General features: G+C 38.4%; 1 protein-coding gene across 1 annotated transcript in view; it reads left to right on the top strand.

The window, feature by feature from the left end:
* Positions 1–16,708, top strand: part of LOC311077586 (hemicentin-1-like) — a 57,666-nt gene extending 40,958 nt beyond the window's left edge. Inside the window, exons 10-25 of the mRNA XM_084106120.1 lie at positions 65–319; positions 801–1,055; positions 1,169–1,423; positions 1,537–1,785; positions 4,552–4,583; positions 4,824–4,895; positions 5,037–5,226; positions 6,362–6,481; positions 6,607–6,788; positions 6,898–7,059; positions 7,135–7,341; positions 7,419–7,651; positions 7,735–7,801; positions 7,884–7,975; positions 13,242–13,392; positions 15,611–16,708. Of these exons, the coding sequence (XP_083962246.1) occupies positions 65–319; positions 801–1,055; positions 1,169–1,423; positions 1,537–1,785; positions 4,552–4,583; positions 4,824–4,895; positions 5,037–5,226; positions 6,362–6,481; positions 6,607–6,788; positions 6,898–7,059; positions 7,135–7,341; positions 7,419–7,651; positions 7,735–7,801; positions 7,884–7,975; positions 13,242–13,392; positions 15,611–15,751 (2,663 nt within the window). The 3' untranslated portion in view covers positions 15,752–16,708. The remainder of the gene's footprint in view (positions 1–64; positions 320–800; positions 1,056–1,168; positions 1,424–1,536; positions 1,786–4,551; positions 4,584–4,823; positions 4,896–5,036; positions 5,227–6,361; positions 6,482–6,606; positions 6,789–6,897; positions 7,060–7,134; positions 7,342–7,418; positions 7,652–7,734; positions 7,802–7,883; positions 7,976–13,241; positions 13,393–15,610) is intronic.
* The last annotated feature ends 5,684 nt before the right edge of the window (positions 16,709–22,392 follow it).

The raw sequence follows: 22,392 nt of genomic DNA, 5'->3' as shown, positions 1-22,392 counted from the left end.
CAGTCCATTTTAGTCATTTTAAAAATGTGTCAGAGGTCTTAAATAATTTGGTGATTGTTATTAGACCCTCCCAGGATGGTCTCAGTGTTGATGAGTGGATCTGGTGTAATAGTGGAGGGAGATTCAGTGACTCTGAACTGCATCAGTGACTCAAACCCTCCTGCAAAAATCAGCTGGTTTAAAGGAGGAACGATTGTAGGATCTGGAAGAATCTACAACATCTCAAAGATCAGCTCTGATGACAGTGGAGAATACAAGTGCAAGTCCATCAATGAACATGGAGAGAAATACTCTGATAATGTGACTTTAAATGTCATGTGTGAGTTTATTATAAAACATAAGATGCTAATTCTCTGTTTGGATTCATTCGGTTCATATTAGTCATTTAAAAAATGTGTCAGAGGTCTTAAATAATTTGGTGATTGTTATTAGACCCTCCCAGGAGCATCTCAGTGTTGATGAGTGGATCTGGTGTAATAGTGGAGGGAGATTCAGTGACTCTGAACTGCATCAGTGACTCAAACCCTCCTGCAGAAATCAGCTGGTTTAAAGGAGGAACGTTTGTAGGATCTGGAAGAATCTACAGCATCTCAAAGATCAGCTCTGATGACAGTGGAGAATACAAGTGCAAGTCCATCAATGAACATGGAGAGAACTTCTCTGATGCTGTGACTTTAAACGTCATGTGTGAGTTAATGATAAAACATAAGATGCAAATTTTCTGTTTTGATAAATTCAGTCCATTTTAGTCATTTTAAAAATGTGTCAGAGGTCTTAAATAATTTGGTGATTGTTATTAGACCCTCCCAGGAACGTCTCAGTGTTGATGAGTGGATCTGGTGTAATAGTGGAGGGAGATTCAGTGACTCTGAACTGCATCAGTGACTCAAACCCTCCTGCAAAAATCAGCTGGTTTAAAGGAGGAACGATTGTAGGATCTGGAAGAATCTACAACATCTCAAAGATCAGCTCTGATGACAGTGGAGAATACAAGTGCAAGTCCATCAATGAACATGGAGAGAAATACTCTGATAATGTGACTTTAAATGTCATGTGTGAGTTTATTATAAAACATAAGATGCTAATTCTCTGTTTGGATTCATTCGGTTCATATTAGTCATTTAAAAAATGTGTCAGAGGTCTTAAATAATTTGGTGATTGTTATTAGACCCTCCCAGGAACGTCTCAGTGTTGATGAGTGGATCTGGTGTAATAGTGGAGGGAGATTCAGTGACTCTGAACTGCATCAGTGACTCAAACCCTCCTGCAGAAATCAGCTGGTTTAAAGGAGGAACGTTTGTAGGATCTGGAAGAATCTACAGCATCTCAAAGATCAGCTCTGATGACAGTGGAGAATACAAGTGCAAGTCCATCAATGAACATGGAGAGAAATTCTCTGATGCTGTGACTTTAAACGTCATGTGTGAGTTAATGATAAAACATAAGATGCAAATTTTCTGTTTTGATAAATTCAGTCCATTTTAGTCATTTTAAAAATGTGTCAGAGGTCTTAAATAATTTGGTGATTGTTATTAGACCCTCCCAGGAACGTCTCAGTGTTGATGAGTGGATCTGGTGTAATAGTGGAGGGAGATTCAGTGACTCTGAACTGCATCAGTGACTCAAACCCTCCTGCTCTGAACTTCAGCTGGTTTAAGGAGAATGAACCCTCAGCTGTTGGATCTGGACAGAGTTTCAGTGCACTACAGAGTGGACGCTTCTACTGTCAGGCTCACAATCAACATGGAACTCAGAGATCAGACGCTGTCACTGTCACTGTTAAAGGTAGAGCGGCTCTTATACTTACATTACTCTTTCTAAAGTGATTCAAATTAATCTGTTCAGCTCAATGTCATGTGTGAGTACAGATTGACTTTTTCTTTTTAATATCAATACTTTTCACACATTACAAAGAATACATTTCTGAATTTATGATTTATAAAAATGTTTTAACCACTATTTTTAAGACTGCCCCTCCCCGACACCCGTGGGACACTTGCCATTATACATTTATAACAATAATATCTTAGTCAAAACCTAAAGTAATCAAAAACTATATAGCATTTGAAAGTGTTCCGACTGTAGTTTTCATATTTGGTGACTGATTTTCTAAAGATGTAGTGCCGAATTATAACACACACTCTGATTCTTTCCATATGTTTTTATATGTATTTTAGAGATTGAATTCAAATTAAATCAAATATTAACATTACTACCTAGACTACTTCTGAATAGGATGTCTACTTCATAAATATATTTTTTTAAAGTATGGAAATATATGGTTAAGATCACTCAATCCATATATGGAAATCGAAGAGTCCTTATATGGTCACCAGATAGTCTGGATGTCATCTAGTGGAAAAGTTTGGTACTGCGCTCAAAAAAACTTGATGAAAATATTTTTGACATCAACCTAAAATTTGTCACAGAACTTGTTCAGATATTTAGCTTTGATTTTCTTGAAGTTTTAGAGTTGAACATGTTTTGTAAAATATATATTTTATATAAAATTTAAAAATATATATTTTACATTTTTATAAACTTCTATGACGTTTTTGTAAACTTTAATTTTACAAGGTTTTTAAAGGCACCTATTATGCAAAATTCACTTTTACATAGTGTTTGAACATAAATGTGTCAACAGTGTGTGTACACAACCACCCTATACTAATAAACATCCACCCACTCCTCTTTTTGAATCGCCATAAATCATAAGCAGTGTCTCAGAACAAGCTGTATGCTTTCTCACGCACCCCCTGCCAAACTGTGGAGCCAGGTAGTGTTGCACTGCACACTCAGACCCCACTCCGGGACGGGTCTCTGTCCTCCACCTCGCTGCCCCTCCACAGGTGCGTCTGTGGTCCCATTGGTCCTGCTGGTTCGGTCGCTGGGAGCCTGGCTAGAGCCGTCACGTTCCTTCATTATCAAAACACTGATGGATCACATGCTGTAGAATCATAGGGCTACTACAATCATTAATGTAAAATTAATGACCCATAAAATCAAAGATAAGACTCAATAAGAGCTCAGTGAATCAGACTACATTATGATTATGTCATCATCATCACATTACCAACATCACCTGATTAATTTTCTCTCTGATTTTTTTGCCATAACCAAAGTTACAGCAGCCAGAGAAAAACTAATGTTAGAGAGTCAAGGGTCAAGAGCCCAACTAAAGAAACACTGATCACCATCATGGTGATTTTTAAAACTCTTTTTAATAAATCAATTGTTAATTCTCAATAAGATCTTCTGTAACGTCTGACAGAAATAAAGTCAGTCTGGTTAGTAATAAGTGAAGCTGGTAATGCTGTTTGTGGTGTTGTTTAATCCTCCTCTGCTGAGATCTTCACAGATTTAATGTCTTCTTTTCTCTTCAGTTGATTTCACCTGAGGCTGAAGTCAGTTGTAGTTCTTGTGTTTCTGCTCGTCTCTTTTTTCTGTTCTTGTTGTTTCTCTAAATGTACATTCCCAGAATTCCCTGCGTAACACTTCACATTTGATGCTATTTCATTTAAATAAGTTTCTTCTTAGTTTTTGTACCAGTCATGTACATTTGGGGTTTATATTACATCATATATTGTTTAATGAATGTGTTTGGCATTATTTGGAGTCATGTGTGTGTCACCATGATGGTGTTTTGTGTTTGTGTGTATGACACTGTGCACCTTCTTTACATTAACATGTTTCTCGATTCGTGGAAAACCAATGGTGGTGAACTTTGAATCATCATGTGCTTTTCCTTTTTATCTCCTGTATTATTATGGGGTTATCAGTATATTACCAAAGTATAAAGCAGATTTTAGTACTTTAGTGAATTTGAATGATTACGTTTATCGGTTAAAGGTAATACAAAATGTGTAGTCCTTATAAACACAGAGATGTGTTAAGAATCGACACAGGTTGTGTGTTAAATTTGACACAACATATGTTGTCCCTGAGCACACTCACTACATGTGTTAAAATCTACACAACATGTGTCATTTTTATCACATCTCTTTTTATAGTGCAGTGTTTCGTAAACAATTCTGCAGCTTTGAAAAGAATTGTGAGTCAATCATTCAATGATTCATTTATAAATACAGCTAGTTGCTTTGTTACTGAATGTAAGAATGACTCAATGACTCGCTCATTGAGAAGACAGTGACTTACTGGTTTTAGTGTAATATATTTTAAAGAATCACTTCATTTTTCAGTCATTGCATATTGCTCTATTGAACATTTTTCATTGAAAACATTTTTTATTTCATAAAGTTATGCATAAAGGTAAAAAAAAGCACTGGGAAATAAATTTAGGGGGCAAATATTGTCCCTTAATGGAAAAGGTATGACTGAAGTCTAAGTGGAAGAGAGGGGGTACGCAGAAGGAGGTTGGAGAAGGAGGCAGAAGGAGAAAGTTGGATCCACTGCTCTCACCATTAGTCCACAACTGCTGAAATCTTGCTGAATCCACAATCTTGCTGAAATTGCTGCTTAGTAAAATAGTTATTTTTCAAAGTTTTGCAGTTTATTATATTATTGTCTTCATGCTGATTTCTGTCATTGCAGGTATAAATATAAAGCTGCCGGAAGGACGCAACGTAAGTTGAGTTTCTGAAATTGAAGTTGTAGAGACTCCTATGAATAATAGTCCAAACTGAAGCAGTGCAATAATATGTACATTTTAGATATGTGTGTAATCTGAAATATGAATGTGCTTTTCTAATAATTGCTGATGGTTTATGGGGGCATTCAGTCCATATAAGCTGTGAATACTCTGCATACAAAAGCCAATTGAAAGAATGAGTTTATGGACTCTGTCTTCTCAATTTTCATTTCAGAGTCAGACTGAAAAGCTTCAAAATCTTTTAGAGCAGATCGAGAACATTACAGATCAAGAGCTTTCTTTGACTGTAAGTCTTCAAGATAATTTTTTTTAAATAATCAAATCAAATGTAATTGTCAGTTACATGATTGTCATCGCAGGTCTGATTAATTGGCTTTCTTAATGTTTACATTTACAGTAATTATTTTTTTTCTGATCAATAAATTAGACTGTGACCGATAGTTTGAATATGGTCCTCAACACTTCAGGAGAGATTTCAGAGTCTTCATCATCAGTCAGCCGAGCTGAACTAGCCTCCAACGGAAACCATGTGTTAAAAACCAACGAGAAACTCATCTCTACATTGGTGAAGCCGACAGACACACATGACAGAGTCAATTTTACTCTTGATGCTGTTGGTGAGTGGAGAAACTGTTATTATTGATGATGAAACTGAGCTTATATATGATATCAGGGAGTTTATATAGTCTAGAGCAGGGGTTCTCAACTCTGGACCGCAAGATCCACTTTCCTGGAGTTTAGCTCCAACCCTAATCAAACACACCTGAACAAGCTAATCAATGTCTTCATGATTACTACAACGTTACAGGCACACAGCAAAATCCCCAGTGTTAAATCAACACTGCTCAGAGTACATATTGACCCAATCTAAAGAGTGTTAAAAGTGTTAAAGTTAATGAGATAATTAAGTGATTAATTAAGAGATGATTGAGCATTAGTGATGAACACCCGCTTCAGCCACAGTCTTAGGGTCTTTTTACACGACACCGTTTTCAACTAAAAACGTAAAAAGTTTTGGCCGTTCGTTTCCAGGACAACAAAGACTCAGTTTGGGTGCCTGAAAATGCAAAGTTTTGAAAACTCAAAGGAAACACTTCTGAGTTTTAAGAGTATCATTGTTGTGTAAACGTAGGAGAGACCGGGGACAGTTGCAATACTTTTTGCATTTCTCTCAGTTACTCAGAAACTATTGGGACTAGATCAACCACATTTGTCTGCTAATAACCCATACCATTTAAAGATGATTATATATGACACATCGTTCACAGTATTTATTTGAATGGAAGAAGCCAGATGTTGCAACTGACCCCAACCCAGGGGACAGTTGCAACACAACCATGGGACGGTTGCAACATGTTAAAAATACCTTAAATTTCACTAATTAACTTTAGCTTTTTGTCTCAATGAGCATATAGAATTCTGAAAATATTAACTGTTTTAGGCCTACTATAATATTATAATATCTCCCGGTCTCCTCTACCCTAAGATGAATCAACTAAAGATAAAAGAAGACATTACATCTCTGCAGAAGAGAATTAAACAACTCCACAAACAGCATTACCAGCTTCACTTAATTTAACTCTGGGGATTTTGCTGTGTACAAAGTTAACTGGTTAGTTCAAACTAGTAATTAGATGAAATGGTTATTTTATTTTAGTCTTTTTATTGTTTTGTTTTTTGCACATTTGTGCAGATTGAATCAACTTTAATAAAAACAAAAAACAAAATATAACTGCTTATTTTCTAAATCAGAGGTTGAAATCTTCATGGTTGGACCCAGTGTCACCTTAGATAAAATCCCTCGACTTTACACAACAAATTGTTCTGTGGACATCGATCTAATTGGGATCGCCAAGAACAACAATGAAACAAGTATGTGAGATGTGTTTTAATACAACATTTTAAATAAAACTTTTTTAGAAGATATATCACTAAACCACATTTAACTAAAGGTTTTACTGTGTTGAATACAAGTTTCTTCTGTTTCTGTCACACAGGATCAGCTGCTGTGGCTTTCATGAGTTATAACACAATGGAGAATCTACTGCAGCCACACTTCTTCAACACATCAACTGACACGATTAAAACCATGATGTCCACTGTGATCTCAATTACTCTTCTCAAAACCACCAACACTAAACTCACCAAACCAGTCAACTTCACCCTCAAACACATCAGCGTGAGAGACTGAAATGTGTTTTTGTCCAACCTGAGAACTGATGAACATCTGAAAACATCTAATATTCAGTGTTATACTATTTTCTGCATGTTCTTTCTTCTTTTTGCAGGAGTTTGAACCCGGCAGTTCTATGTCCTGTGTGTACTGGAGCATCAGCGAGTGGATTGTAGATGGTTGTTCTGTTTTAGAGACCAACAGAAGCTACACTGTGTGTTCCTGTGATCATCTGTCCACATTCGCTGTCATCATGCAAACCAGCCGCCCATCAGAGGTACGAGAACATTTATAGTGAGCACTGAAGAACAGCACAGATTTGGCACTCATGTACTCTGACATGTTTCCTCAGAGCGACTCAAAGCTGGACGTGTTGAATTTGGTGTGTGTGATCGTGGGGCTGGTGTTCTTCAGTTTGGCCCTGTTGACCTTTGCCCTTTGTCAGTGGAGTCCTGGAGTGAATAATGTGGCTCGAATCAACCTCTGCGTGAGTCTGCTGTTGGCTCACCTTCTGTTCCTGCTCACACAACAGTTCCTGAGCCTCATACGCCCTCATCAGGTGAGAATGATGAAGGAGCCCTACAGCTCAGCACAGTCTCACTGAGAATCATCATAACCGTCTCTCATGATCTCCAGGTGTTGTGTGCCGTGATATCAGGTGTGCTGCACTTCCTCTTTCTCTCCGGCTTTGTGTGGATGTTCATTGAAGCTGTGCTGCTCTTCATCTGTGTGAAGAACCTATCACAGATCAGCTCCAAAAGGAGGGGGGTGCTTAGGAGTGGATTCCTGTGTGTGATTGGATATACGGTTGCTCTGGTTGTGGTGGCTGTGTCTGCTGGGGTGAATCCTAAAGGCTACGGAAGTGAAAAGTGAGTTTAGTTTGAACGACTCAGAGATCAACACCTTCATCCTTCATGTTTGTTCATTTAATTATTTTTCTTCCTCTAAACAGGTGCTGGATTAAAATGGATAAAGGCTTTATCTGGAGTTTTCTGGGACCTGTTTGCGTCATACTAGCAGTAAGCACATTTCTCATCATGACTTTGGATTAAAAGGAAAAGTGATTAAATATTAATTACTGTTGTTTCTCTTACTGTGCAGTTAAACATGATTCTCTTCATCTACATCATCATCAGTCTGACCTCCACCTTGAAAAATCTGAACGCTGAAGTTTCACATATGAAACAAACCAAGTAACAAACAATATGATTTTGAACAACATGAACACTCCATGAAATGTGTATATATATTGTTATATGCTGCATATTTCTAGACACCTTTAAAGGGATATTTCACTTTGAAATTAAATTTTGGTATGTTTTAGCTTACCTCAAGGGCATCCAAGATGTAGGTGTCTTTGTTTCCGCAGTAGTTTCAATTTTGATATTTTTAGGTTAAACCGTTCTTGTCTGTCAGTCATATAATGCAGGTCTATGGTCACTGTCTCAAAGAGCATGCACAGAGTCCAAATTAAAACAATTCCCCATCGTCCAAATGAAACAATTCCCCATCGTACACATTGATGGCCTAAGACACGAAACAAGCGGTTTGTGTGAGAAAACGAACAGTATTTATTTTGTTTTTACCTCTTATGCACAGCCACATCCAAGTGCATATACGCAGACTGGTGCATAGAAATATACACTAGAAGTCGCCTTGTCTACGGCAGTTCATTGGAACGAATGTCTTTAAGGCGACATCTAGTGTATAAATCTATGCACCAGTCTGCATACACGCCACACACTCGGATGCACACGCACCCTTCAGATCACTTGGACGTGGCTGTGTATAAGAGGCAAAAACTATATAAATACTGTTCATTTTCTCACACAAACCGCTCATTTCGTGTCTTAGGCCATCAATGTGTACTTACGATGGGGAATTGTTTAATTTGGACGATGGGGAATTGTTTTAATTTGGACTCTGTGCTTGTGTTTTGAGACAGTGACCACAGACCTGCATTATATGACTGACAGACAAGAACGGTTTGACCTAAAATTATCAAAATTGAAACTACTGTGGAAAAAAAGACACCTACATCTTGGATGCCCTTGAGGTAAGCTAAAACATACCAAAATTTAATTTCAAAGTGAACTATCCCTTTAACCTTATTTTGATTATTCTCAGGTTAGGTAAAGTCAAATGTGTCTTAAATCATAAGCATCTGAATTTTCGTACTCACAATCCATAGGTCAGAAGACTTCTTCGTGGTCTGTTCAGTTCACTTTTTTAGAAATCAAAGACTTTTGGCAGGCGAGAGTAGCAAAAGAGTTTCTTAGTTTCAATTAAATATAGTTTTATTATCTACAGGTTAATTAGTTTACATATAAAGTACTAATATAAAAAACAAGACAAAACAACATCAAGAGTAAATTGTTTACAAGCGTTGTAACACCGGAGAGGCCATTAAGAATCAGCATCTGCCTTCATCTTCTCCTTTCAGCCTTTTATAGACCATCTGATTTCTTGAGGTCGTCATCTTTGGAAATCCCCTCATAAATTATCAGTCTCTTACAGACAATTTATCCAATCCTAAGTCTTGAGGTGTCATGAGTTCTGGGAATTCATTTCGGACCTGTCTTTGTAAAGCCTTTCGCCTCTTAGTCTTCCTTCTTCAGACTTTTCTTCTTTGTTGCATTCTGCTCTTCGTCCGCAACACATCTGACGGTAATGCTTGCATTTATCTTCTTTCTTTAGCAAAGCTCTTTCTAATACATGTTTTGTTCCTCTTCATGCTTTTTAATTCATGCTTAAAACATAACAATTGCAGAGTTTTTCTTCATAAACCAGTTTCTTAATAAACAAGTTTCAAGTGTGGTTGATTACAATACAAAAGTGTTCTACAGACAAAACGTCTCAAGGTTACGACTGTAACCCTAGTTCCCTGAGTAGGGAACGAGACGATGCGTCGATGACGCTTTGGGAATGCCCCCAGAGTGATTGCGTCTGAAGCATCTATGTCAACTAGTCCAATGGAATGAATGAGTGTCATGGGCGGGTGACGTCATGACCAGGAAGAGATAAAAGCGCATCCGGTGCAACCGGCATTAGCTTCGAAATTTGCCGAAGCAAGTGGATCACAGGGATGTATGAAGTATGGCAGGGCAACACATCGTCTCATTCCCTACTCAGGGAACTAGGGTTACAGTCGTAACCTTGAGACGTTCCCTTTCGAAGGAACTCACGATGCGTCGATGATGCTTTGAGAACGAGAATACCCAAATCGCTGGAAACAGCTCGCACTGGACAAAAAAGGTTCAGCTTTTCCTGGTCCGAAAAGGTAAACGGAGCAGGACAGAAGGCTTGCAACACAATAGGCCTCAGGATTATTGATAGGAACTTTAGGAATATATCCCTGTTAAGGCTATAAGCAAGCCTTAACCATCCCGGGTGCAAACTCCAGGCAGGTGAGAGATCCTAAGAGGGAAGCTGAGGGAAGCATCTGTCGAGATAGCAACTTGATGGCAAAGAGCTCCCAACACCGGACCCTGGGACAGGAACCAATGTTTCCTCCAAATAATCAAGGCACGGAGACACCGCCGCGTGATCTTGATCATACGGAGGGGAGAACCCTCTGGTCCTGAGCCACCACTGCAAAGGTCTCATGTACAGCAGGCCAAAGGGTATCACATTGGACGCTGCTGCCATGAGGCCCATTAGTCTCTCGAACTATTTCACAGTGCGTGACTGGCCTAGTTTTAGCTCTTTTGTGGCTTTAAGGATAGCAGCTACACAAGAGGGCGATAGAACGGCTAGCATCGTGACCGAATCCCAGACCACACCAAGAAAAATGGTCCTCTGTACTGGAGAAAGCACACTCTTCTTGGCGTTGAGCATCAACCCCTAAAGTGAGCAACACCCCGTTGTAGCGTGGTGGACGAGAACCAAACTGGATTCTGTACCCTCTTTCTACTATCTGCAGGACCCATTGAGATATATTTGGCAGTGTCTTCCATTCTGCCAGAAAATCTACTAAGGGAACCAGCCTCTCGAGGCTGGCCTGTGGTATAATTGAGACAGCCAGTTCTGGGACCTGAAGCATACTGGCAGGAAACACCTGAACTGACTGTTTTTGAACCTCCCTCAGAAGGCGCGAGTCTGGCGCAATGTCAAATTGAAACTGCGCCAGAAACTCGCTGGAGACCGCTGCGCCCCGGAACACAGAGAGTGGCGGGATTGGAAGAACGGCCCCCTGAGGACACCGAGATGGAACAGGCACCGTATACTGAGGTAAACCGTTCCATCTCGGTTGTGGCTACCCTCACTGGTCTGACGGTGGCGTCAGGACCTTTTCTTTTGAGTCGAAGCCTTAGCCTGAAGGACGACCCTCAAATCATTCTTCGGTTTAGAAGGCTTCGACTGAGAATGTCTTTTTGCTGTGCGCGATGTGAGGAGCTAGACGGCTGGGGCTGCTCACGCCCAGCAGCCCCAGTGAGTTGGACACGGTGAGGGAGAAACTTTTTAAAAACCTCTGCCTGCTTTTTTGATTCTTGGAACCTTTCAACTACTGAATTAACAGCATCACCGAAAATACCAGACGGATCCACAGGCGCATCTAACAGAAAAGACCTATCTTTTTCTTTTATATCTTCTAGATTAAACCAGAGGTGTATTTCAGTGGCTACCAGGCTTGTGCACAATTCAGAATTTGAATTGATGTCAAAAACAGGATCTAGAATTACAATTTAAATTTAAATTAAAGGAAGCAGAATTGCAATTTAATACAAATTCAAAGAAATTCATATACAGTACATATTTTAAGTGAAGTGTTTGACAATGAAGCTTTACAGTATATGTCAGATATGATTGCAATTTGCATTATAAATGATACTAGTTTGAACTACTTGTACAGATTGCATTAAAAAGATATGTTTTTCCCCAGCAATGAATGTTAAAAGCAATGTTAAAAACAAAATTAAATTAAACAACACTGAGGGGGTAATTTATTTCAAAAATTTGATCAATATCTATTTTTAGAACAAAATGTATGCAGGGTTGAGGATTAAATAGTTACGTGAAATGAAATTTCTGTTATTAAATTACAAAATTAATGTAATTGGATTTAGTTGTATTACTGAGGTAAAATGTTTAATTTAATTAATTACTAATCAACTTAAAATGAAATTGCTTTGCATTGATAAAGTTATCCAAATAAAGTAATCACATTTATAATGGGTAACTAATAACAGTAAGCAATAACATTTCCAAAGTAACCTTCCTAACACTGAATGCATGCGAGACTCAACACATTCTTTCTGTTGTGTGACTGTGTGGAATTTCTTTGAATTGCCATGAATTTAATTCCACTTCCTGACCCGCTGCCGTATATGCTTTACCCACTAAATTAGAAGTAGTATTTAATGGCTTTGTGGGTAAAGCTGAGGCCTTCATGGACAATGCTGTACCAGGAGACAAATAGCTCGCAAGCGTTTGTTCTGCCCGGGGCATCGACCCATAACCATACTCTTTCAGCCCCCTTATTTGTGAATATGTGTGTACTTGAAGGCTGAAAAGACGAGATGAATATGGCTTATTCCACGATCTAGATAGCTCACTATGAAGATCGGGGAAAAATGGAAGGCCTCGTGGTGGAGGTGAAACATTAGATGGTAAGAAGCGCTCGTCTAATTTGCTTTTGGGTCGAGCACCTCTTTTCTCAGCTGGCCAATCAATATGTAATTTCTCTACAGCTCAAGTAATAACCTTCACCAACTCCTCATATGCGGGGGAAAGAGATGGCGAATCCTCTTCCCCCTTATGTGTGTCACTGCCAATGCCAATGACACTGAAGAGAGAGCACTGGATCCCCCAGGTAAGGGAGGAGAGAGGGTCCTCGAACCCATCTCCAACCCCTCTCAGAGATCCATTTGTGATCCCCAGGTATGCTTTCTCCGTGATGCCTCGGCAGCAGCGGGTCCAGCACCCGGAGGATCGTGAGCCTCGCCACTTTCCTCAAAAAGTGTCAGGCGGGAGCGGAGTGTATGGAGAGGAAGCCTTTCACAATGCTGGCAATCAGCCCCCTCGAAGGCTGATACCGCATGCTCCACTCCCAAACACATTACACAAAGCTTGTGTGTATCCCCACCCGTTAAATAACGCGGGCGAGCACACTGCTTGAATACTTGTTTTGTCATAGTAACGTGACAGACAACAGTAAATATAGACAGACAGTTTGACACAGATTGCTTGCTGAGGCAACAGAAGCTAATGCCGGTTGCACCGGATGTGCTTTTATCTCTTCCTGGTCATGACGTCACCCACCTGTGATGCTCATTCATTCCATTGGACTAGTTGACATAGATGCTTCAGACGCAATCACGCTGGGGGCGTTCCCAAAGCGTCATCGATGCATTGCGAGTTCCCTTGAAAGGGAAAGGCATACTTATAACAGGACAATTGCAGTTTTTCCACAACAATATAATCAATAAATATAGATTTCCTCTCCATATTTCTCTGCAGGAATATGATATTTAAAACACTGGCTCAGTTTGTGGTTCTTGGTTGCTCCTGGATTCTGGGTTTCTGGAAGGAGCTGGAGATCCTCTTCCTGATCTTGAACTCCCAGCAGGGAACCTTCATGTTCCTGGTCTATTGTGTCCTCAATAATCAGGTCAGACATCAGTACAGACAGTCTACCAGAAAATCATCTCTCACCTACTTTATATTAAAGGGTTAGTTCCCAAAAATGAAAATTAGCCCATGATTTACTCAACCTCAAGTCATTCTAGGTGTATATGACATTCTTCTTTCAGACGAATACAATCAGAGATATATTTAAAAATGTCCTGGCTCTTCCAAGCTTTATAATGGCAGTGAATGTCCGTTTCTGTTAATGATCCATCCATGATAAAAGTGGGGGGTTAACTGTACGTACAATACATTGACATGCTCGTGTTGTTTGAAGATGTGAAGGTGAGTGTGCGCGTGCTGCCGGGGCTCTCTCTCTCTCTCTCTCTCTCTCTCTCTGCTCGTTCTTATATATGCCCTGTTAAACTGACAGGACTTAAATACACAGGCAAACTTTCACTCTATGATGGTTAAACTGTGCAATTAATCCGCGAATCACATGTGTCAAGGGCCGGGGAGCAGCTGGCCCGTACGGTTAATGAATCACAGATTAACTACGATAGCCTACCTATTCTTGACATCGCATATCCTGACTATCGTGGATTCGTACATCACAATATCGATGCTTAAAAGATAGATAGTGCAGCCCTACTGGCAAGACAGAGACAAATTTGAGTATCTATCAGTACTAGTTGAAAATATTATAAATCATCAACTATCCCAGCTATTTTATCCCATGCCTCGTTCTTTTGTAACTGGTCCCTATAAGCAAACAATATCATAAATGATAGGAAACTTTGAGATTGATTGGTTGCTGGCGTTTTGCCGCTGCTTGCCGCTGAACCGTCATAGCTCATTACCATCAAGTTGAGCTACTTTCAACTTTCTGATTGACGCTCTGGTCGCTCAAAACGCGACGCCGATGGATTTGACGCTCCTTGCAGCTGAGAGAAGCCAGCTTCCATTGAAAATGAATGACTTCCGGTAACTTTGGAAGCTCAAGTTGGCGGCGGTGTGTACGTACAGTAATAAAGGCCTTCTGAAGTGAAGCGATGTGTTTGTGTGAGAAAAATATGTAGACTAAAACAACTAGCTTCCGGCAGACGGCAAGTTGACTTTGACGCCTCTCACGGTTCAAACAAACAGGGCTGGGCAACAAACTCAAGCTCCTCTCACATTTTCTCTAAAAAAGGTCTTTTTAAACTAATTTGTGACTGGTGTTTTGTTTTGCTCTATCTTCGTGTTCGTCATTATGTTGTGCGTCAGGTCAAGGGTCACTCTTTCACCGAAACGGCCATTCACTGCCATTATAAAGCTTGGAAGAGCCAGGACATTTTTTAATATAACTCTGATTGTATTCGTCTGAAAGAAGAACGACTTAAGGGCGAGTAAATCATGGGCTAATTTTCATTTTGGGGTGAACAGTCAGGGGCAATTTGAATGGTTTTGATACTGCAAATGGTTGAAGAGTTACGGTCAAATGAGTACAGCTTGCATGTGTCGTGACAACACAACCGGTTCTAAAGGGTTAAAGGGTTACTTCTCGGCAATATACAGCTTATTACGGTAACGTCTGCAAATGACAGCAGCGCGGGAAGGAGGATTTGAACAGAGAGACATGAAGCATGGCAGGTTAGAGTGTTTTGGATTGCACAAAATAATAAAAGAAACAAACAAATACATGGCGAAAGAAGTGTTAGACAGCAGAAGAGGGGATTGGGATGATTTTTAATGAAACTTGGGATGGCCGTTACTCTTTCACGTATCTAAGCATGTGGTGAGTGCGTGTATGAAAAAAAGTGTCCTAAATGAAAACTGTGCCACCCAATGTCACAAAAAAGACTTGTGTATATGTATTATAGATCATTTTTCAACTTTAAAGTGTTAGTATCTTTCGTTCATGATTTTTTCTGTTTGTTTTTTCTAAATAAAAATCAGTAAATTTATTCTCGTTTTTTTTTTTTTTTTTTTTTTTTAAATTCTATTTACAAACTCACCACACACAATTAATGGTCAATAACTGTAATTTGTTGAAAGCTAATCTTTTCTGAAAAAGATGACACCTTGCACATTAAGATAGCACATTGTTTCAGAATTGTACAGTCAAAAAAATCAATTTTAGCTTCAGGTTCTAAAGGGTTAAGTTAATTTTTCATTTTTCATCTTCTAAAATTATATTCTTGAAAAATAACCTGGTTCTGTGTTTTTTATTTTTTTTTTAACCAGAGTTTAAAACAATTTCTCTTCTCATTCTTGTCCAGGTCAGGCAGCAGTACAGGAAGTTCTTCAGATGTCCATCAAGAAACACTGAAGACACAAGCATCCATATTCAGCAAAAGAAGGGTCATTCTTATAAAAGTCATTCTGCCATGACCGTCTCAGTTACAAATTTCACTAGTTAACATGCTATATATTTACAGCGATCAATACACTTATGTGAATCTATAATATTTCTTTAAGTGCAACATTTCTTTGGTATAGGAACTACCATGATTTTTAGAGGCTTGTATACTGGGTTACGCTATTAATATGCTTAAAAAAATAATAAGATAAAGCAATTGTTTTTCAGTTTAAAGTGTTTTATTAAAGCAGTGTGATATCTGTAACATTTCAAATCTTATTTTCTTTTAAACAATCTATTCAAAACTCAAAACATATTCATAACTCATAATCTCACAATCCAAAAAGATCCCACAGAAGTAATTTGTGAATTAACAAATTTAGTTTCACAATTAAAAACAATAACATAAATTGACTGTAATAAAACAGAAAAAAGTTCCATATGATTTTGCATAAGAAATTAACCACAATATCAGTAGTTTGAATAATTTATTTTAAATAAATCTAGTATTTGTTACAAATTTGTCCTCTATCTGACTTTGAGCTTTTGAGTTTCTCACCATATAACTTCTGCATCAAGTGTTGTTTCACATACTTAGGAGAGAGAGGATCCAAGCATCACTTTGAGCCACCACTATATTGGAAATGACTTTTAGTGGCATCACTAAATGGTCACATTAGACCGTATTAGCAGAAAAAGTACAGGCTGCTTTCATAGAAAGTCTTCCCTGAGGTGTCCAAAGGATCAGGCTTCTGATAAGAAACTATATTATTGTAGCCCTGCAACATCACAACATGCTCTACTGTCCATCTTTGGAATAAGTAAACTTAGATGTGTTAGATGTGTGTAGTTGACAACAAAACGCTGGCCAAGAGTTCGTAGCTGGAGACTTTCTGCTGGACTTGACAAGGAAACTAAAATGGGGGGAAACTAAAAGGGTTTTCTCCTTCAGTGATTCTGCTTGTTAATATCAGGTGTCTTCAATGTTGGCAATAAAAAATAAAGAGTTCTTAATTCATCTTTGACGTCTGTCTGTTATTCAGATATTTTTGTTTAAAAAAAATTGTTGTAAATTTTAATAATTTTAAATGGTTAACTTTTAAGGAATTAATTTGATTAATTATTACTCAATTCTTATTTGTTAAATTTAATTAATAATATTCCTTGTAATCTGTTGCCACAATTTTATTGATTATATAGCGTATTCATTTTTACAGTGACTCTGCTGAACGATACATGGAGGTCCATCAATAATACACATGCTTCAGTCATAAAGTGTGACAGGTCTGTCTCCTGGAGCGGCTGGTATCATCTCTTCATTGACAACATGAGCGCTCATATCCCAGACACGTGTGCTACTCAGTACAGCTGTGGAACTCGAATCCCACTGTAGATACGTGGTGGACACCCAACAGTAACAGATGGAGTCGTCACTCGGGATGTCTGCGGTCACTGGAACAACAAGTGTTGCTGGTCACACATATGTTGCACCCCTGGAACAGGGGAAAATAGACATAAATAAAATGAGACGACACAAACTCCTTGTTGTCTGTGCACCAGCTGTATTGACTGTATTTATTTCTTTCTTTTTCAAAACAACATAAAAAAAGAATTGAATGTATTCATGAACACACTAGTTCACATCAATATGCGGACAAATCAACAATGTAAAACAATGTATCACAACAGTCATCACAACTGTGATCCAAATACACTTTTTACAACTTCACATTTTTTATAACTGAATATGTATTAGCACCAAAGCTGCATTCTTAACACTCAGTCCTGTATCAACTTCTCTAATAATAAAATAAAATGAAACACTATTTCAGCAGTCACCCATCAACAGACAGACCAACCACGAAACACGGAAAAACAACATAGACTATATTCCACATAACATTTACTCCTAACCATTTCAGACAATAAATGGTATATAAGGACATGATACATTCCGTTTAGCCCACAGTTTCCTCGTGGTTAGCATGTCAAACACACAATAATTAAACCATCAAATCTCACATTTTCATATATGTTCAGGAGAAATAATGAGCTTTATAACCACTGTATAGTTTTAGCTCACAACAGAAATGAATTTATAAATAGTCTATACCTGGAACAGGGGAAAATAGACATAAATAAAATGAGATAACACGAACTCCTTGTTGTCTGTGCGCCAGCTGTATTGACTGTGACGCAAAACATGTCAGCTACTGCCTGAGCCTTTGGTTTCCCCCTAGTGGACATTTCCTCAATTACACTTCTTTTTTCTCTAGTATAAATCATATTGATTTTAACCACACTACATACTCCCCCTCACAATTAGATGTTGTCCCAACATCTTGCAGTCAACTTAGGCTTTAGTAACGACCATCTTTTTAGACTTTGTTTTATGTGGACTATGCTGCTTTTACTACATCTGAGCCTGTATTAAAGGGATAGTTCACTTTGAAATTATATTTTGGTATGTTTTAGCTTACCTGAAGGGCATCCAAGATGTAGGTGTCTTTTTTTCCTCAGTAGTTTCAATTTTGATATTTTAGGTCAAACCGTTCTTGTCTGTCAGTCATAAAATGCAGGTCTGCGGTCACTGTCTCAAAACAGCATGCACAAGTCCAAATTAAAACAATTCCCCATCGTAAGTACACTTTGATGGCCTAAGACACGAAACGAGCGGTTTGTGTGAGGAAACGAGCGGTTTGTGTGAGAAAACGAACCGTATTTATATAGTTTTTGCCTAAATACCTTTTGACTAGTAACCAAAAGTTCAAATCATAGTCTCTGCTGCACCAAATTAACTGATATAAATAGTGTAGAATATTGCATAGAAACTGTGTCTATTCCTCGTTTAGTGAGATCAAATAATAAATCTACTGCAGGATCTAGAAAAAATCTAATTGTTATTAAACCAGAAAATGTTGCTATTAGTAACCAAAAACAATTTCTAAAGCTAGGTCTTCTAAACATTAGATCACTCACACCTAAGGCAGTTATTGTAAATGAAATAGTCACGGATAATAGCTTCGATGTACTTTGCCTTACTGAAACTTGGCTTTAACCTAATGATTATTTCGGTCTAAATGAGTCTACTCCATTAGGATACTCCTATAAGCACGAACCCCGTCTGATTGGTCGTGGCGGCGGTGTTGCAGCGGTCTATAGAGATATTCTCAATGTTACTCAGAAAACGGGTTATAAGTTTATTTCGTTTGAAATACTTGTACTAAATGTTACGCTCTTAGATGTTAGAAAAAAATCCATATTATCTCTAGCCTTGGCTACTGTATATAGACCGCCTGGGCCTTACGCTAATTTCCTAAAAGAGTTTGCAGATTTTCTCTCAGATCTATTGGTCAATGTAGATAAAGCATTAATTGTTGGAGATTTTAACATACACGTAGATAATCCAAATGATGCGTTAGGGGCTGCGTTTATAGATTTATTAAATTCCTTTGGGGTCAAGCAAAACGTCACCGGACCAACTCATCGTCTTAATCACACACTCGATTTAATTATATCATATGGAACCGATCCAACCGATATAGATATCATTCCACAAAGTGATGATGTCACTGACCATTACTTGGTAACTTGCATATTACGTACTGCTGTAATATGTCATGCGGCGCCGCGTTTTCGACCAGGCAGAACAATCCTTCCATCCACCATAGATAATTTCTCGAGTTGCTTGTCTGATCTGTCTCAGCTGCTGCCTGAACCCAAACAAACAGATGAACTAGAAGAACTAACTAGCACTATGAGCACCATTCTCTCTAGAACATTGGATGTTGTTGCACCCGTTAGATTAAAAAAGGTTACAGAGAAAATTAAAGCACCATGGTACAATAATACTACGCATGTTCTAAAGAGAGAAACCCGTAATTTAGAGCGTAAATGGAAACAAACTAATTTAGAGGTCTTTAGAATCGCGTGGAAAGACAGTATGTCACGTTATAAAAAGGCCCTAAAAGCGGCCAGGGCTGAGCATCTCCGCAAACTAATAGAAAACAACCAAAACAATCCTAGGTTTTTATTTAACACCGTGGCTAGACTAACAAATAAACAGACGTCACCCGAACAAAATATCCCGTTACAGTTTAGTAGTAATGATTTCATGAACTTCTTCACTGAGAAAATAGAAAACATCAGAACCACAATTGTAAATGTTCAATCCTCAATCGCGCCTTATAATTCAGCCTCAATTTCCCCCCCGCAAGAACAATTACAGTGCTTTACAACTATAGAACAAAAAGAGTTAAATAAACTTATCACTTCATCTAAAACAACAACATGTTTATTAGATCCTATACCAACTAAACTACTGAAGGAAGTGTTACCTGTAGTGGAAGGTGGTCTCCTCAATATTATTAACTCGTCTTTATCTTTAGGTCATGTTCCAAGAACATTTAAACTGGCAGTTATAAAACCTCTCATTAAGAAACCACAATTAGATCATAATAATCTAGCAAATTATAGACCCATTTCAAATCTACCTTTTATGTCTAAAATACTAGAAAAAGTTGTGTCCGCTCAACTGGGCTCTTTCTTGCAAGAAAATGATATCTATGAAAAGTTTCAGTCTGGATTCAGGCCGCATCATAGCACTGAAACTGCACTCGTTAAAATCACAAATGATTTACTCTTAGCTTCTGACCAAGGCTGTATCTCAATACTAGTTTTACTTGATCTAAGTGCTGCGTTCGATACTATAGATCATACAATACTCTTAGATCGACTTCAAAATTATACTGGTGTTCAAGGACAAGCATTAAGCTGGTTTAGATCATACTTATCTGACCGCTACCATTTTGTCTATTTAAATGGAGAAAAATCGATCATAACTCCAGTAAACTATGGAGTGCCGCAGGGATCTGTGTTAGGCCCTCTGTTATTCTCAATATATATGATGCCACTTGGAAATATTATAAGGAAACATGGAATTAGTTTCCATTGTTATGCTGATGACACTCAAATATATATTTCATCACGGCCGGATGAAAACGCTAATTTATCCAAATTGACAGAGTGTGTTAAAGATATAAAAGATTGGATGACGCGTAATTTTCTTTTATTAAATCCAGACAAGACAGAGGTAATACTTATCGGTTCAAAAAACCGCCCACAGAACCTCTCACAATACAACTTTGACATTGTAGGATGTCCTGTTACTTTATCCTCTACAGTAAAAGACCTGGGTGTTATACTCGATTGTAACCTGTCTTTTGAAAATCATATTTCGTATGTTACAAAAACTGCCTTTTTCCACCTTAGAAACATTGCTAAGCTACGTAACATGCTATCAGTTTCTGATGCAGAAAAGTTAGTTCATGCATTCATGACCTCGAGACTAGATTACTGTAATGCTTTATTAGCCGGTTGTCCTGCATCCTCAATAAACAAGCTACAGTTAGTCCAAAATGCAGCCGCTAGAGTTCTTACTAGATCAAGAAAATATGATCATATAACACCGATTTTATCATCACTACATTGGCTACCTATAAAGTTCCGTATTAATTATAAGGTATTGCTACTGACTTATAAAGCCCTAAACGGCTTAGCTCCAGTCTATTTAACGGATCTTCTATCACCCTATAATCCATCGCGCTCTTTAAGATCAATAAATTCGAGGCTTTTGGTCATACCTAGGATATCCAGATCAACCAAAGGAGGGAGAGCATTTTCACATTTGGCTCCAAAACTCTGGAATAGCCTTCCTGATACTGTTCGTTACTCGGACTCACTCTCCCAGTTTAAAACTAGATTAAAGACGCATCTTTTCAGCCAGGCATTCATATAATATTGTTAATCTCACAGTTTCAAACTACAATCCGGCCTCTAGTTCATAAATGCCAGAGGAGAACTGGCCCCCGACTGAGCCTGGGTTCTCCCAAGGTTTTTTTTTTCTCCATTAGGTCACCTGATGGAGTTTTAGGACACCATTAGGTCACTTGATGGAGTTTTTCGGTTCCTTGCCACTGTTGCCTTTGGCTTGCTCAGTTGGGGATATTTGGGGATATTTAATTTTATTCTATCAATCAATAAATTCCATTAGAAACAAACTTTGTTGTATTATTTTATTTTAATACTGTGAAGCTGCTTTGATACAATCTGTATTGTAAAAAGCGCTATACAAATATACTTGATTTGATTTGATTTGATCTTGAACAAAGCCGCGTCCAACTGATCTGACGGCGCGGGCGGGTATAGATATATACACTGATGTCGCCTTGGCTAATGAACTGCAATAGCGAAGGCGACATCTAGTGCTAGTGTTTCTATACCCGCACGCGGGCGGATATAGATATAGAAACACTAGATGTCGCCTTCGCTATTGCAGTTCATTAGCCAAGGCGACATCAGTGTATATATCTATACCCGCCCGCGCCGTCAGATCAGTTGGACGCGGCTTTGTTCAAGAGGCAAAAACTATATAAATACGGTTCGTTTTCTCACACAAACCGCTCGTTTCGTGTCTTAGGCCATCAAAGTGTACTTACGATGGGGAATTGTTTCATTTGGAGGATGGGGAATTGTTTTAATTTGGACTTGTGCATGCTCTTTGAGACAGTGACCATAGACCTGCATTATATGACTGACAGACAAGAACGGTTTGACCTAAAAATATCAAAATTGAAACTACTGCGGAAAAAAAGACACCTACATCTTGGATGCCCTTCAGGTAAGCTAAAACATACCAACATT

The sequence above is a fragment of the Abramis brama genome (genome assembly GCF_963993115.1).
Source record: "Abramis brama genome assembly, chromosome: 2".
NCBI lineage: Eukaryota > Metazoa > Chordata > Actinopteri > Cypriniformes > Leuciscidae > Abramis > Abramis brama.
The sequence above is the reverse complement of the archived record's forward strand: the minus strand, read 5'-3'. Positions and strand labels throughout refer to the sequence as shown.